The sequence below is a fragment of the Brassica oleracea genome, chromosome C8 (assembly GCF_000695525.1).
Source record: "Brassica oleracea var. oleracea cultivar TO1000 chromosome C8, BOL, whole genome shotgun sequence".
Classification (NCBI taxonomy): domain Eukaryota; kingdom Viridiplantae; phylum Streptophyta; class Magnoliopsida; order Brassicales; family Brassicaceae; genus Brassica; species Brassica oleracea.
In genome coordinates, this window is record NC_027755.1 from 661,152 (window position 1) to 677,709 (window position 16,558).

General features: G+C 34.1%; 1 protein-coding gene across 1 annotated transcript; it reads right to left on the reverse strand.

The window, feature by feature from the left end:
- Positions 1 to 267: 267 nt before the first annotated feature.
- LOC106309618 (NADH dehydrogenase [ubiquinone] 1 alpha subcomplex subunit 13-B) lies at positions 268 to 1,460 on the reverse strand. The gene is made up of 3 exons (XM_013746682.1): positions 1,176 to 1,460; positions 688 to 759; positions 268 to 610 (listed from the first exon to the last, which is right to left on the reverse strand). The coding sequence occupies exons 1-3, from the start codon at positions 1,388 to 1,390 to the stop codon at positions 466 to 468; spliced, it is 432 nt and encodes a 143-aa protein (XP_013602136.1). The 5' UTR covers positions 1,391 to 1,460; the 3' UTR covers positions 268 to 465.
- Between the last annotated feature and the right edge of the window lie 15,098 nt (positions 1,461 to 16,558).

A 16,558-nucleotide genomic window follows, 5' to 3' on the forward strand; every position in this document is an offset into this window, starting at 1 on the left:
ATGTTTACCCAGTGAGAGTAGATATTTTTGCCTTTGAACCTGAGATTCCTCTTGAAGAAGGTTAACCAAACTAGAAACATAAATTCTTATTAGAAAAAGTTTAGTTCCAATATTCCTTAGTGATTAGTGATTAGTGATTGATCGCTGATTTGGTTGTACTTCACTATAGCCTTTTAAAATATTCAAAAAGAACAGGTAAATAATAACCAAACTGAGAACCCAATTTACTAAACCAAAGAAACTAAATCAAACTTGAATGATTGTTGATTAAAAAAAAAACTGCGTCACATTTTACCATTGAAACAATCACACACACACACACACAGATTAACGTTCCAGCAAAACCAGTACAAGAGCAACTGTCTGTTGAATCATTCTTCCTCTTATTACCCAATGTTAAAGATAAAACAAAAACATATTATTAACCCTCATTGAGGTATGCATTTGTGAGAAACTGAGAAGAGATCACCAGACATCAGGACGGAGTTCCCCAGTGGCGGGTGGCATCCAACGACCAGAATTGTAAACGTTCTCGCCAACTTTCCATCCCGGAACATCCTTCATTACATCTGCCTCGTAGTCCAGATACTTTTTCCACTCGGACACAAACCTATTTAACACAAATATCGTCACTTAACTGTCTGAAGGTTGCAGAAAGAAAGATTTATAACTAAAGAAAATGGTAACCTTTCATCTTCTTCAGCTTGAAGAATGGGAAGTATAGCTCTACGAGCAGCATATTTCTCTTCCTTCAACGCCCTACACATCAAAATCAAACTTACTAAGAACCTCAACCCTTACAACTTATTGATAACGAATATACTCAATACTTATTAGCATCACGAGGAAATTGAGTGTTTCTGATCCATGGGAAACAACAATATGAAATCTAGTTCTGAATTTAAACTCACAAAGAAGTTTAAAACTTTCAACAAATTGAGAACGAAATAAACGTGTTTTTTCTTGTTGTGATAAAAGCCAAATGACAGAAGCATATATAGCAAAAGGGACTAACAAACTCTACAAACGTTATATGCTTATATGAAGACAATGGAACACTAACCGAGACAAGATATGAAATAGAACATTCAATCACTTAGCAAAGCTTATCCTCCCAAGGGGAGATCTAACAAAACGAAATGTTCGCTAGCAGCTACACAAATCTCCTTTGTTACCTGCGAATTTTGTTTCCCTGGCCGACCTGGTACATCCCCCAAGCAAATGCACCAGAAACTGTAAGGAAAATAGCCATGGCGCTAGGACCCGTATTGGATATCCGCCGAGCATACCGGACCGGCGCGAATCCACCCGGTGGCGGACCATCTTGAAGCAGCGGCATATCCTTCACGCTCGCCATCCCTGGCTTCTTCCTTATCATCGCCTCCGTCATCTTTGCTCGATCGAAGTGACTCTCTCTCTCTCTGATCACTGAGATCCGATTCGATTTTGCTAACCGAGTGTTCTAGGGATTCAGAAGTAGATATGTTAAAATGGGCTTGAAGCCCGCGGTCTTAAACGGGCTGACCCATGACTGAGATCCGATTCAACCGTGCCCTAGGGGGTTCTGAAGAAAGCGCATTTTAGTTGTTTGTTTTCATTAAATGAACTGCGCTTGTTCCAATACTCAACAAATATTAAAAAACCTTAACAAACAAAACATTTTTATTAAATTCAACCAACATAACATTATTTCAGCTAATACAAGGGAAACAAACCAAATCAAACTAGCAGGATTAACTAAGTGGAAACTAAAAGCATGATTAATGTGAAGTTCTTAGGATGAGGTTCTTAGCGAAATATAAAAAACCGTCTCCCCCACATTAATCATGCTCTAATACAAGTAATTAAAAAAAAAAGAGTACGAAAATAAGCCAACTAAACATGAGGAGATGAGCTAATTAGGTAGCCTTCAAGGACCCAAACCCTAAGGAACCTTGATCGCCTTAATGGCTGCACCTATCAAAACCTTGGTCATTGCTTCTCCCGGATTGTTAAGCGCTGCGTAGAGTGCCATGGTGGTGAGTGAGATGACTGCGGCTTCAGAGGGGTTGCTAGATAGAGCAGCGATTAAGTCCTTAGTCTCCTTGTCTTTTATCATCTTTCTCTGACTCCTTCTGCTGGTAATGAGTCAGGACACAGAAGACAACCACTGTGATGAAGAAACACGCCACATCGAAGGCGATGGCAGCCTGAGCAAAGATGATGCCCATCAAGCACCATAGAGATGTTAAAATGGATTTGAAGCCCGCTGACTTAAACATGCTTAGTATAAATGGGCTAATCCGTGACCCATTTATTATCATGTAGAAATAAATAGGTTTATACGGGCTGGCCCGTTTAAGTCCGTTTCGTTAATGGACATATCCGTTTCAACAATATGCTCAACCAACATTTATCGAATTTAAAAACAGTCAAAAGAAATGGTTCGATCCACTTATTTTTCTTTCTCAAACCAAGAGATCCATAAATCATGATCCAATGCATATAGATATAAATGGTCCAGTGAGACCAATAATTCTCTTTTTTTTTATCTTTAATTGAATCACCGTTCACAAACTCATGGTTAGTGCATTGTGTTTCTTCCTCCGATCTTCATCTTTTGTTCCTCTTTTTTTTTCCAAGTGCATGGCTAGTGCAATTTTTAGTGAATTGTGCTTTGTGGACAATTTTTCTCTGCATCTCAATACCTAGTGATCAGTGGTTCGTTTGTAATTACTTACAAAACAAAATTTAGTCTATTGTCAATATTTTCCGATTAATATAGAAGGGATTAAAAGTTGGCTAAATTTTTTCACACCAAAAGATAAAGTATGAATTTGAATAATAGGAAATGCAATTAATTACCAGTTATGTAGTTTTCATAAAATTTTGCATACAAACATAATTGTCACCTTGCTATTACGTATGGAAAAATTGGTTGTTTGAAATACACAGTGCCTTACAGCTCGCTTAAATGTGATTGGTTAGTCAATATTTGAGTAAAATAGTAAAAATTTTTTTAGCTGGTTACATCGTCGGCATGGGTAAAGTATCTATTAGTTTTTTTGCTTACGGTTTCACTATATACCCCTAACTTTCAATATCAGACACATGTGGTCGACAATCTATTTCCCTACGATAACTATCATATAACACCAGATCTCCACCAAACTATGACCATGTACTAGATTCCCATGAATTGAAAGTTGTAAACTTATTTCTCCACGAATCAATAGTTCGAAATTTAATTACCCATGGATAATGGTATTAAATCGGTTACATGGTTTAATCGGTTTACTCTTAACCAAATAAATTAAAATCAAACTTAACCAATAAAAAATCTTATATATATATATACTATTTTTTGAAGGTAATCATCTTCACATGTTTCTTTCTTCTCCTTCTCAACGACTGCGATGGTGAAAACTGATCTTCTCTCATCATCACTCTTCCTTATGACTATTCATTTCTGTTTCATTTCCATCTTGTCGGCGATGCCACATTCTCTCCACCTCCGGCGTAGACAAAAACTGTGGAACCAGGTCCTCCGATGGAAGCTATGTTGCCTTGAATCATCATCACATTTTGCCTCTCACCATTATAGATCCGACGGGATAATGTGCCAAAGACTTACAGTTTCTGGCATATATGCTTATGCAAAAGAGAAATTTAATGCTTTTCGGTGAAAAAGACAATTTGGGTTGAATCTGATTGAGATGTCGATGAATCAAATGTTGACCATAGTTTCAGTTTCAGATGGATTGATTTTATCGTTGTTGAAGAAAATAAATAATATATATATATATATATATATATATATATATATATATAAATTTGGTTTTTGGTTGGTTAAGTTGATTTTAATTTGTTTCGTTAAGAGTAAACCGATTAAACCTTGTAATCCGACTTAAAACCATCATCTATGGGTAATTAAATTTTGAACTATTGATTCGTGGAGAAATAAGTTTACAATTTTCAATTCATGGGGATCTGGCACGGGGTCATAGTTTGGTGGGGATTTGGTGCTATATGTCAACATGTTGGATTGATTCATTTGAATATGTGTATGTGATTTGTTGATATAATTGCATACGTGTTTCATGCGTTTGTACTCCATAGACTCTCCATCCGGTTTTTCCATTATTTTATTTACGAGTAATGTTTTAGATTATGTAATCATCTGTCGCTTTTTTTGTCGTGTGTATGCACATGGAGCGGATATATAGCGTCTTTTGAGCGGATAAAGCCGAACAAGGTAAAACGATGCAGAATAATCATTTTGTCTTTTTGTAGATTTTCATAGGACAATTTTCCTCATGTTTTAACAGATTCGTTTCTTTTTCCAAATTACTTTTTTTTCACTTTGTTTTTTTTCCCACTCACTTTCCTATTTTTATCACTTTTAATTATCTATCTATTATTATAAAATAGAGTTCTCTCACTCCTCATGCCTCCACTTGTAGATTTTCATAGGAAAATTTTTCTCCTGTTTTAACAGATTCGTTTCTTTTTCCAAATTTTTTTTTTTTTCACTTTGTTTTTTTCCCCACTCACTTTCCTATTTTTATCATTTCTAATTATCTATCTATCTATTATTATAAAATAGAGTTCTCTCACTCCTCATGCCTCCACGTCAGCCGCCAACTAGATAAGTCGATGCCTCTCATCGCGACACATGTCACGTACTGATGAAACTCAGCGTTTCATTTAAACGCGTGACATGATGGACTTTCTTTGTTATTCACATGTTGGGCTCTACGTTTGACTGCTCTATCCGACCAAAGACGATGCGACTTGCCCTCTAACCTAATTTCTCCATCGACGATTTGCTGATCGTCTGCGACCTTGACTCTCTGACGTTTTATCTAGAATCTCGTTTTCCTGTTTATTGGCTAACTCATCGATTCTTCTTGCTGATTTGAAGGCTGGCAGCTGTTCTTCCAGGGTCGAGGTGGATTGCTCAGATTCTCTCTCTTATAGGTTTTTGTTTTCTTCTTTCAAACTTACATCTTCATTTGATCGACCCATGTGTTGTTTGCAGGAATCCAGGATCGTAGCTTTATCGGTTCACATGATCCATCAAGACCCAAACTGTTCATATTCATCGGTACATCCAATTTTTTCCCACAAAGGTTAGGCCGATCTGATTTTCTCCATCAGATTTTTGGAACAGATGATTCTGCTTTTTTTCTTTAATATAGATGATGTTTTCAGTCTGAGCGAGATGTTAATTAGATGTATATATACTTGCAAACAATTGCTTTTGCAGGATGAAAATGGAATCATGTAAGATGTTCATCGGTCGACTATCATGGAAGACCACTGAATATCGAGAGTACTTCAGAGTTTCGGTGAGGTTTTACAAGTGGTGATCATGAAGGATCGAGCCACTGGCTGTGCTCATGGCTTTGGTTTCTTTTTCTTTGCTGGTTCCAGTGTTGCTGTGAGAGCCATATTGCTCATTCACGTCATTGATGTTAAATTGTAAGTTCATCAAACCCCTTTTGAGCCATTACTTCATTGCTTCAGTATCAATTAATCTACTTCCTACAATAATTAGTTGTTTGGAACAGAGGTTACTGCTCCTCCAAGTAAAGCTATCGTTTTATTCATGCCTGTTTTTGCCTATGTTCTTCTGCATTTTCGCCAAAGGTGAGGTGAGTTTTAATGTTAAAACTTGAGCTCCTGCTTATGTATTCATTTGAGTGTTTTGTTTGTGACAATGCGTATTAAACTGACCTCAACTTTGTCTGAATCTAAGGTTATATCCCTTTTCAGCCTGGTTATTTATCAACGCCATGTCATGAACTTGCATCTACTTTGATTCAGAAGCAGCTGCAGGACAGTGTTACTATGAGAGGTAAGTAAGCTACTCCCAGTTATTTGATTACCCTCGAGTGTATAATTGATTCCGGTGGTCTTTACTGGTTTTTCAAAACTCTCATAAACGCATTAGATAGGTCAGAGATGGCACAGCTGCGCCAACAACATTAACAAAGTATCTTCGTACGCAGAAAATTGAATCTCTCACTGTAGCGGAACTGATAAATATGTCATAAAAATACAACCTCAGGTGTTATGCAACTCTATTAATTAACTTACCACTAACCATTTTTGGTGCTAAATGATTTTCCACTGTTTTTTCATGTATTCCAGTCAGTCGACGTTCCCTGTACCGGCAACGTAATGGGAATTCATTCTGATAATGGCTGGTGTTACATCTCTTGATCGAAGTGCTCCAAGAAGCTCCAGCGAGGTGTATCTTCATTCACCGGCATTAGATGTGATGAATCAAATGCTGTTGGTGTCTTCAGGTAACTAACATTTAGCTTAACAGACTTTGAACTTACTTTCTAGCTAACTTCACCCTCTACCCTTAACTCTTCATCTGGCATGTGTCAAGGTGTGGTATTGCAGTTACCGTGTGGATTTGTCCATTTCAGCTGAAATCAATGATGTTGTCTTCGTCGTAGGTACAACTTTCAAGAGTAACAACACCTGGTGGTCTCAAAATACTTGACAAAATGGTTGCAACAAGCAGTCCAAATGGTGTAACTAATATTGTTTACAGATAGATTTTCAAAGACCTTGGGACAGGTGGGTTCCAGCTCTACCAATTTACCAGTTTCTCTCAGTTATGAAATTTAAATTTCTCTGCGTATATTACAGGTGACAGATAGGATATGCGAGTAGTTTACTTGATAGCAACAGCAAGGCTACTTCCTGCAAAACAAACATACTACCAACAATCCAGTGACTGGAATAGCTGGGAGTGTGTCTTCGTGCAGCTGTGTCCCCAAGATTTCATATCTAACTTTAGTGCATTGATTCACCAGTCACCCTGTGGTTGGTTGTTGTTTTTATGTTAAATACGAGAAGAGTATTTGGGCATATATATATAACTTAAATAAATGGATGCATCTGGTTTAGAGTTAGCAGCCTATGATTTCACTGATTTTGCAAATCCTGCAGTCATGGATATTCTACTCTTGCATACAGTGTCTACTTAAGGTTCATGCTTCAATAAGAACTTTATAGCTCATCTCAGTAGGGGGAGTTACCAACCTCCATACTTAAAAAAAAATTCCTCCTAACATCTTCCCTTAAATCACCAAGCCAAACCACAACCAACTAGCCTCCTTATGGAAGCAATAATTTTCATAACAGAACATTAAACAGAAAAACACCATAGACCCACACCCAACATATTACTCTAATTTCTAAATCATATTACGTATGAAGCTTCCTTATATTGGCATAGACAAGAACTGGAATATGCATAAAGTTGGCTAACCACCGTCATTGTGTCGCCATTAATGCCATTGTACAAGTAATGCTTCGTCCATACATAGGGGCCATAAATATTTCAGGCTTCCAAAGTTGCAGAATTCCCAGTCAAGAAACGCTTACAAACATATTATCAATTCTTTTGTTTGAGCTCGAAGTCGTATATTTTGTCCCACTATAGTACGCATTTCTGTATGGAAGTTGTCATCAGAGTTTTGACATGTTTTCTGAGCTACATTACCTCTATTATAAGTTTTTAATATATTGTGTTTTTGACACATTTTGTATATGAACTAAATCATTTTCAAGTCTTTATCGAATTTTTTTTGTTCTCTTTGAGTCATTTCAGGTTTGGAGTAAGTCGTGAAGCACTTAAAGGGGTGCATGCAGAAAAGGAGTCGAGTAGAGAACCCGAGTGGAAGATCTCGAATGGAGCAGCCGTTCTGGCGGCCAGGATTCTTAAGAAAACTTCCAAGATATTTCGGGAGTTACTAGGCCTGTTCTCTTTCCGGATTTCGATCTGGTTTCGGTTTAGTTTTTCGTATTTCGGCTTATAAAAACTAGCTACTATATTGGAAACATATCTAATTTGTTTGGTTCGTTTTATATACCATCAGTTTTTGGTTTATTCGATTTTATACCAAAAACATATAACTATATTTATCTTCGATGATAAATTAGTTTATATGATTAGAAAACAGATTTATTAATACATAAATATATTCCTTACTCTAACTTTAAATTTAATATTTTATGTTTTATTTAACTATTACAATAAAATTAAGAAAATATTAATATCATAATATTATTATATAAATATATTTTAGCACAAGTATTTACCAATAAAATTAAAAATCATGTTCTATTTAATTTGATGAAAATGAGAAAAATAAAACAACCTTTTTAATTAAAAAATAAAATAAAATTAAAATCAATGTTTTAAGCACGAATACCATATTAATAAAATAAATTATGTGTATTTTTAATTTTATTATAAAATTTATATATAGGTATACAATTATATGTTAGTTAATCGGTTTCTTCGGTTTATTCGGTTGGATCGGTATACTGGGGTTTCTTAAAAATAACATCAATTCAGTTTATTCAATACTACCAAATCTAAACCACTTTCTCTATTTTGGTTCAGTTCAGTTTTTATTGGTTTCGTTTTACCGGATTGAACACCCATATGATTTACCCTACTGATCACATCTTTTCATCTGAGCCGCTAGCGACCCTCATATATATATATATATGTGCTCAAAGTTTTTTGAATCATAATTATATATGTAAATATAATAATTAATTCAAGGTATAATATCAAAAATAATCAAAAATACCTGGAGTTGTCTAAAGTACCTGAAAGTATCTAAAAATAGTCAAAAGTAAGTATTTGAAATAATAATAAAAAACTCAAAACACTAAAGTATTTAATGGTTTTCCACTCAAATACTCAAACTAACCAAATTTCATGATAATTTTATGTATTTAGTTATACACTAATATAACATACATGTGTATTACTTTTATTTTGGAATTCGAAGATCTTAAAATATATTTGGATTTCAATAAAATAAACATAATTTAAACGGGTACCCATGCATTAAAATAAATTTAAAATATATCAAAACAATATCTGCTCTTGAAAATAAATCAACAAACATTCTTATGGTGTGGACCATTAAGATATCTCTAACAAAATTATAATTCTAGAAAATAAATTAACACTTGATTGTAGAAAATTTGAAAAAACAATTATTTACAATATAATTTTTTAAGAATAAAAAAAATTGTAAAAACTATAAAAATAATTGCAAAATATAAAAATAATTCTAAGACACCAATATATATTTTTAAAAAGTAAACATTCCAAGCAAAGCACATACCGACCTCTAGCTCAATATACAATTTAGCAACAATAGAATACAAACAAATATGCAAGACTTATTATAAACACTAAAGTATTGATCATAATTATATAAATGATCGTTTCAAAATATTTTAAAATAAAATAAAGTTATACTTGAATTGTACACAAAATTTATTTACATAATTCAGAATATTTAATTTTTTAAGTTAAAGAATTAGAATATTATCTTCACATCAAACTTTAAAAAAAACGGCTAAATAAAATAAGATTATTAAAATATTATCTTCACATCAAACTTTAAAAAAAAAGGCTAAATAAAATAAGATTATTAAAATCTTAAAATAAACTAACATATATCCTCTACACACCTAAAATATTATAATACATTTCTTTTGCAAAAGTTCATAGAACACAAGCAAAAAATAACATACAATTCTATAGTTTTGAAATCACACATAACTCATATCACGCGCGTAGCGCGGACCGACCCTAGTATATTCTATATTAACCAGCCAGACTAAGCGTGAGAGTCTTTCTAATTTTTTTTTTTTAACACTAGAATATTATATTGAAATTCAGAGGTAGAATACATGGCCGGTCGGTAATAAACCCGAGAGACTAAATCCGGCAGATAACAGATCTATCCCGGAAACGAAAGCCCACACATGGGAATCAAGAAGCTAAGATTAAACCAACATACACTTACTATTTGCCATGCCTAAAACTAAAGCAACACAGAACTGAGCCTGATCGAAACCAACAAAAAAACTTAGATCAATCTGCATGCAAACTTGGACGAGATCCTTGGTAGAAGTAAGTCGAGGAAGCCACATCACAGCTAGACCGCGATTACTGAAACCTCCTTTAGTGAATAGCCCAATCATTGAAAAGAACCAAGCTTCAAGAATCAGCAAGACAGAACAAGTTGAGAGTCTTTCTAATAGATAATTAGAAGGAAACAAAATATTTTTTGGAAGACAAAGATCGTGAAATTGTTGTCATAATAAAAGACTTTTATTAGATATAACTGTTGTCATAATATTTTGATTAGTTTGTTAGACGTAACTTTTAGTTTGATCATTTTTTTCTGCATGCACTATCAAACATAACATTCAGGAGTAACAAAAATATCTATCTTACTCCCCAGGCAGCGAGGCTTACCAAATAAGACACCAAATCTTTAAGACAAGAAAACTGATTCAGTAAACTCTTATGAAAGTCTTGACTCTCATTTGAACTCATCTCGCTTAAACCTTCCTTGATCCTCTTCATTCCTTTTTGCAATAACTCCACTCCTCTGCATATTCCTTCTGGAAGTTTCCTTCTCTTGTTCCATTGTTTCTCTGCTTCCACTGATCTCTGCTGCTTTCTTCCTTCTAGAAGCTTCTGCATTGTTGCTTTGACCTGCATGCCTTCTTTCGAAAGTAACTCGAGAGAAGCGCCTGTATAGCTGCTCGCTTCTCGTGATGATAGATATGCTCTGTTGCGGATTCAGGTCTGCACTCTGTGGAAATGTTTTTGTAGACTCGAGCTGTTAAGGATTCGGGGCTGTGAGTGAGAAGAAAGCAGATGGACTTTGCAGTTCTTCTGCGAACGGAATCAGGACAAAGAGAATTGGTTTCTTGTTTGGCCAAAGCGTTCTCATATGATGAACTTGTGTGGAAGGAAGATCCTTCATTCATTTTGGACAACCAGGAGAAGGAGTATAACGACTAATATATAGTTCTTCTTCAGGTTTATCCCGGTTTAATCCAGTTTTGAATGAATGGATCTTACTTTTACTCTATGCAATTCGCTATTCGAATAGTTTGCTGTGCCTCCTTTCAATAGATTTTGTTTCCTCATATGTATATACAAATAAAGCTAAAAGATTTCGCAAGGAGTTGAATTTTGTTTCCTCTTATATAAGAAACATTGTTGGTCAATAAAACTGAAAAAAAGATAAAGAGTAGAGCAAATAGGAAACAAACCATAATGCAGAAGGTATACCTAAAAAGAGAGAATAAATGGGAGAGATGGAATAGATGAATACGATGATTAAAACAATGGCCATGACATGACTAGCACCCATGATGCCGCCTTCTGTAGGAAGATGTAGACCCATAAAGCTACACCACAAATAAATGTTGCGCAGTAGAAACCGAATAACACCTCGATCATGTGCGATTTGTATGGAACAGCTATGTGAATCTTCGAGTGTATTATATACAATAATATTGCAACGTTTAAGGCTATCAAGAGTGCGCTCATGACAGTGTCATAAATCACGAATTTGTTTAGCCTGCATCAACCCACCTTAAGAACCCCATTAATCATAAGAACCTGTTCTTAGTTTTTTTAGTTAAAAGTTAAGAGACGATTTTTTTTATATTCCGCTAAGAACTTCATCCTAAAAACTTCCATTAATCATGCTCTAATACAATTGACTGTTATATAAATATAGTGATCACTTCTTATGGGACAACTGGTAAGAATCGTTTATGGGACTCACCACCATGGACGTCGCTTTTTTGTAATATTAGTCTGATTTTCATCGACCGCAGCAGCAGGATCCATGGTTTCGCTTTTTGGTAATATTAGTCGAAGTTAAGGCCTTAGAGCACCCTTATCCTAGGTACCCATTATGGGTTGCCTAATTATTTTTTAGTAATATTTAAGAAGTAAAAGTTGGTTAGGGGATTTGGTAAGCAACTTATAATTTTTGCACCTCCATTGCAAGTCTATAAAATTTTTAGGTTGCTTAAATTTATTTAACATTTTTTAAAAAAAATTAAAATTTTTTATTACATAAAACATAATGAAAGATAACTTTTTAAACATAGATTTTTAAATAAAAACATGAAACCAAAGATAAGTAAAATAAACGATAATTATTTGAAAGAAGCATCCGAGCTTAGTTGTTGTCTTCACCGTCCCCAAACTTACGCCAGATATTTTCAACCAAATCATGTTTCAGTTGGTGATGCGTTGGGTTATCACGAATGTCTGTTCGAACACCCATCATATTTACGATATTTGTAGGGCGATCTCTATCAAAATCATAATCGACATGTGAACTTTCGTTTTCTTCTCCTTGGATGAACTCTGCAAGATTATATTGAGTGTATCCATCTCGTTCGTCTTCTACTATCATATTAGGGAGTATGATACATGCTCTGATAATATTCCCGATTTTTTATTTATCCCAGAAGAGCGCTGGATTTTTAACAATGGCAAAGCAAGCTTGCAAGACTCCAAAAGCACGCTCGACATCTTTTCGGGCAGCTTCCTGTTTTTGAGCAAATAAAACTGCTTTCGGGTGTTGTGGTAAATGAATAGATTGGATAAAAGTTGCTCAATTTGGATAAATACCATCAGTGAGATAGTAAGTCATTTTATATTGTCTTCCATTGACAGAGAATGTGACTTTTGGTGCTCGACCTTGAATTATGTCATCAAAAACAGGTGATCGATCAAGGACATTGATATCATTTAATGTACCTGTAGGTCCAAAGGACGCATGCCATATCCAGAGATCGTATGAAGCAACCGCTTCTAAAACGATTGTTGGTTTACTCGAACCACGAGCATATTGCCCTTTCCAAGCGGTGAGACAATTCTTCTACTCCCAATGCATACAATCGATGCTTCCTATCATCCCGGGAAATCCACGATACTCTCAAACAGCAAGTAGATGTTGAAGATCAGCCGGTGTTGTTCTTCTTAGGTACTCATCACCGAACAAATTTATTATTCCTTCCACAAAATGTTCCAGACATAACCGAGTTGTTGATTCACTGAGCCGGAGGTATTCGTCGACCGTATCAGCCGCATAACCATATGCCATGACACGAATGACTGCAGTACACTTTTGAATGGGAGAGAGACTAATCCTTCTGAGACCATCTTTTTTTTGGCGAAAGTATTGAACTTCGTTGGAGAGTCGATCAACAATGTGCATGAACAATGGCTTGTTCATTCTAAAACGTCGGCGGAAGAAATTGTCAGGATACATGGGAGTTTTACTGAAATAATCATTCCATAAACGATTATGTCCTTCTTCACGATTTCTTTCGATATAAGCTCGTTTTTTTATTTTTTTTCTTCTTTCTTCTTGATCACCATGAATTGTAAACTCCTCAAAAGCTTGTTCAAAATGTTGATCAAAGAGCTCATCAAGTGCATCATCAAGAGATTCATCTACATTGATATGAGAAGAAGAAGCCATATATGATGATGTAGGAGTTCTAGAAAATGGTGATGTAAAATTTAGAGATAAAGGAAAAAAAAGATTTGAGAGTTTGCTTGGCCAAGAGTTTTATAACTTATGATAAAATTGTGAGAGAAGAGAAAGAGGTGCAAGTGACATGATAATACCAATTGCAATATATAGACATGATAATATTGAGTTTGGTACAAGTTTATGCATATGAGAATAAAAAAGTTTGGTCGAAACACACTACACAACAACAATGTCGTGACACTACACGACAATAACATAAGCTTACGTGACACTACACTACACAACCCCGTGACACTACACATCCAATGATCCGTGACACTACACGATATTTGACTTCATACTGCTTCCTCCGTGAACCTTCCACTTCCAATGCTCCTGTAAGAACAAGACACAAATGATCACATGCATCGTACCTCACCAAAACAATGATGCTCTTAGGGCATCCGCGTCGATGCATCTCTTGCATCGTACCTCACCAAAACAAATAATAAAATACTGTAAAGTAGCAAAGATAAAAGGGAAAAGACGAGGTACGGCTCATCTTGGAGAAACGTTGCACAAGCTAATTCTACATGTGTTACTTTTCTACTTGTGCAACTGGTTTTTAATTATTAAGATTAAATTAAATAAATAAATTATGTTAAAATATTAATATAAAAGCATAATGAACCATGATGGAGAGACTTTACCGCTGTTGATGCTCTTAGAGCACCTGCATTGGTGTTCTTTTGGAAGAGTCTCTTGCTACAAAAATTAATAAACAACTACACAGTAGCAGAGAGAAACATCAAAAGGTAAGAATCGTATGTGCAGGGAGGGACTCAACATAATTCTTAAGAAACTATAGTACTAACGTGTCTTCTTCTAATTTACCTAACTTTATTTTACATTTTAAAATTAATTAATAAATCAAGTTATTAATATAATAATATGAGAGACTTAGTTTTGAGAAATCAACCACTAATGATGCTCTTAGTACTCTTATATATTGAAACTTTTTTTCTGTTTTACCTTATACAATTATCTAAGGGTTTGCTTATGTCAAATCTCAAAATGAATATTCTTTTTCCCAACAGTTCTTATCTTCTCTGATTATATATTATTATACGTAAAAAGACTTTTTTCATCTATAATATTTTTTTCTTTTAAATATTGAAATGCAAAGTAAATAAAATAGTAAATTCAAATATCATAAAATATCTCAGATTATTAACTTCACAACACACCATTTTAAACTAATACAAGGAAAAAGAAACACAATGAAACGAAGGAAACTAGATTAATGAAGTCTTTGAGAAGATGATCATCATAAAAAGACTTTTATTAGATGTTTCATTTGATCATCTTTATACATTTTTTATTTTGTTGGTAAAAAACATTATATATTTATCATCACAATCATATATTATCAAATCATTTCCATGGGAAACATTTAATTTTTTTACCAAGCTTGCATGGGCTATCAGGTTTGATAGTCCAGTAAAATTTATAACCGTCATCTTGATCTCTCGGAGCATCAAATATATCAAACTGCTTGACCTGATCGTTCCATTGGAAGCTGCAGAAGAACAGTGTTGTTTTCCATATATTTGGCTGAAACGAAAAGTGGTAATCTGTTTTGGCAGCCACCATGTGAACCCCCAAATCGTCATCTTTGGATTTGCAATGAACCGTAAGAACTGGACCTCCAAGATTATTTGTCATCGTGAGGTCGGTTCGGGGCCATAACGGTGGTAACTCATGACTCAGACCAAACAAAAGAACCATGATCAGAAAAGCAACACAAAGTTTTGGTGAATTTTTCATTGATGCAGGATTTCTCAATAAGATTTGCTATATTGGAGTTGAATTTGTAGGATGGCTTAACATATTCTTTCCATATATATATAGTGCTTTTTGTAGTAATTAAACAAATGTTTTCTTAAAATAGTATATATATTACCAATTGACCAATATGAACAAGCGAACCAGTCAACGTGAGGTTAGGTCCGTTTCGTAACGTTTTTTGTGAAACTTGTCGTCCAAAGAAGACATGCACAGAACAAAGCGTTTGCTTCGTAACAAGAACTCAAAACAAATACGTGAATATCGATGTGGTAGTCTCTTTAGTAGTGATTAAAAGTTTATTAATGTTTCCACACTAAAATATACTCCCTGTGGATTTAAATATAAAATGTTTAAAGTTTTACACACATATTAAAAAATAATAAATACATTATTTTAATTATTATTTTTTGATTATATCAATAAAGTTTCACCACTTATAATTTTACTTTTTAATTTATGTTTAAATTTTAAAAATAAATGCATTAATTATATTTCAAAACATCGTACATTTGTATACAAGATAAAAATATAGAATATCTTATATTCGTATCCGGAGGGACTACTATGAATTTGAATCATAGAAAACATGACAACAGTCAATGTCCAGATGCATATTAAGAAACAATCCGCGCAACCGAGCGGATGTTTATTTTCATATAAACATTTTGTTTTCAATTCTACATTGGTATATATTAGTATAAAATATATGAGGTGTGTCTATCACCTTTTAAAACATAATAATTTTATCGTATATTTTTTTATTGAATTGGTTGTTTCCAGATAATTTTTTTGCTTGGAAAATATTGATAACATTATAGACAAATTATTTAGTTCCTATAATCTAGAAAGTGAGTTATTTAGATCTATAATAATGATAATATTATAAATTAAATGTAACATGACTTTCTAGTAATAGGTCTATTAGATCCATTTTTTTAAAAATCATACATGAGTCAAGGTTGTTACTTCTATTTTAATATATAAGATTAAAAATTAAATGTAAACTTTCTAGTAATAGGTCCATTATGTCCATTTTTTTTTTAAATCACGCATGAGTCAAGGTTGTGACTTCTATTTTAATATATAAGATTGTAAATGGCTTGGATTATTTGTATTGAAATTAAAACAGAGGATTAATTTGTGCGAAGTCGTTCAATTTTGAAGCTTTATTACAAACACTTAAAAAAATTATAATCTGGACGAACAATTGTCTCTGCCGTGGAGGACAAGAAACGAATTGGTATCGGTCATCTACTCCTTCAAAGTCTATGACTTTATCGTTTACTTCACTCTTGTAAGATGCATTCCACTTGATCATTCGATAGTTTTTTTTATCTGATAAGGTCGTTTGCTTATGCGCGTTACAGCCTTAC

Excerpts from the sequence above, each read along its gene's own strand:
- LOC106309618 (XM_013746682.1), bottom strand. The coding sequence starts at position 1,390 with ATGACGGAGGCGATGATAAGGAAGAAGCCAGGGATGGCGAGCGTGAAG. Across the intron at positions 760-1,175 it reads CAGGGAAACAAAATTCGCAG|GGCGTTGAAGGAAGAGAAAT; the intron begins GTAACAAAGGAG and ends TTTGATGTGTAG. Across the intron at positions 611-687 it reads CAAGCTGAAGAAGATGAAAG|GTTTGTGTCCGAGTGGAAAA; the intron begins GTTACCATTTTC and ends TGTGTTAAATAG.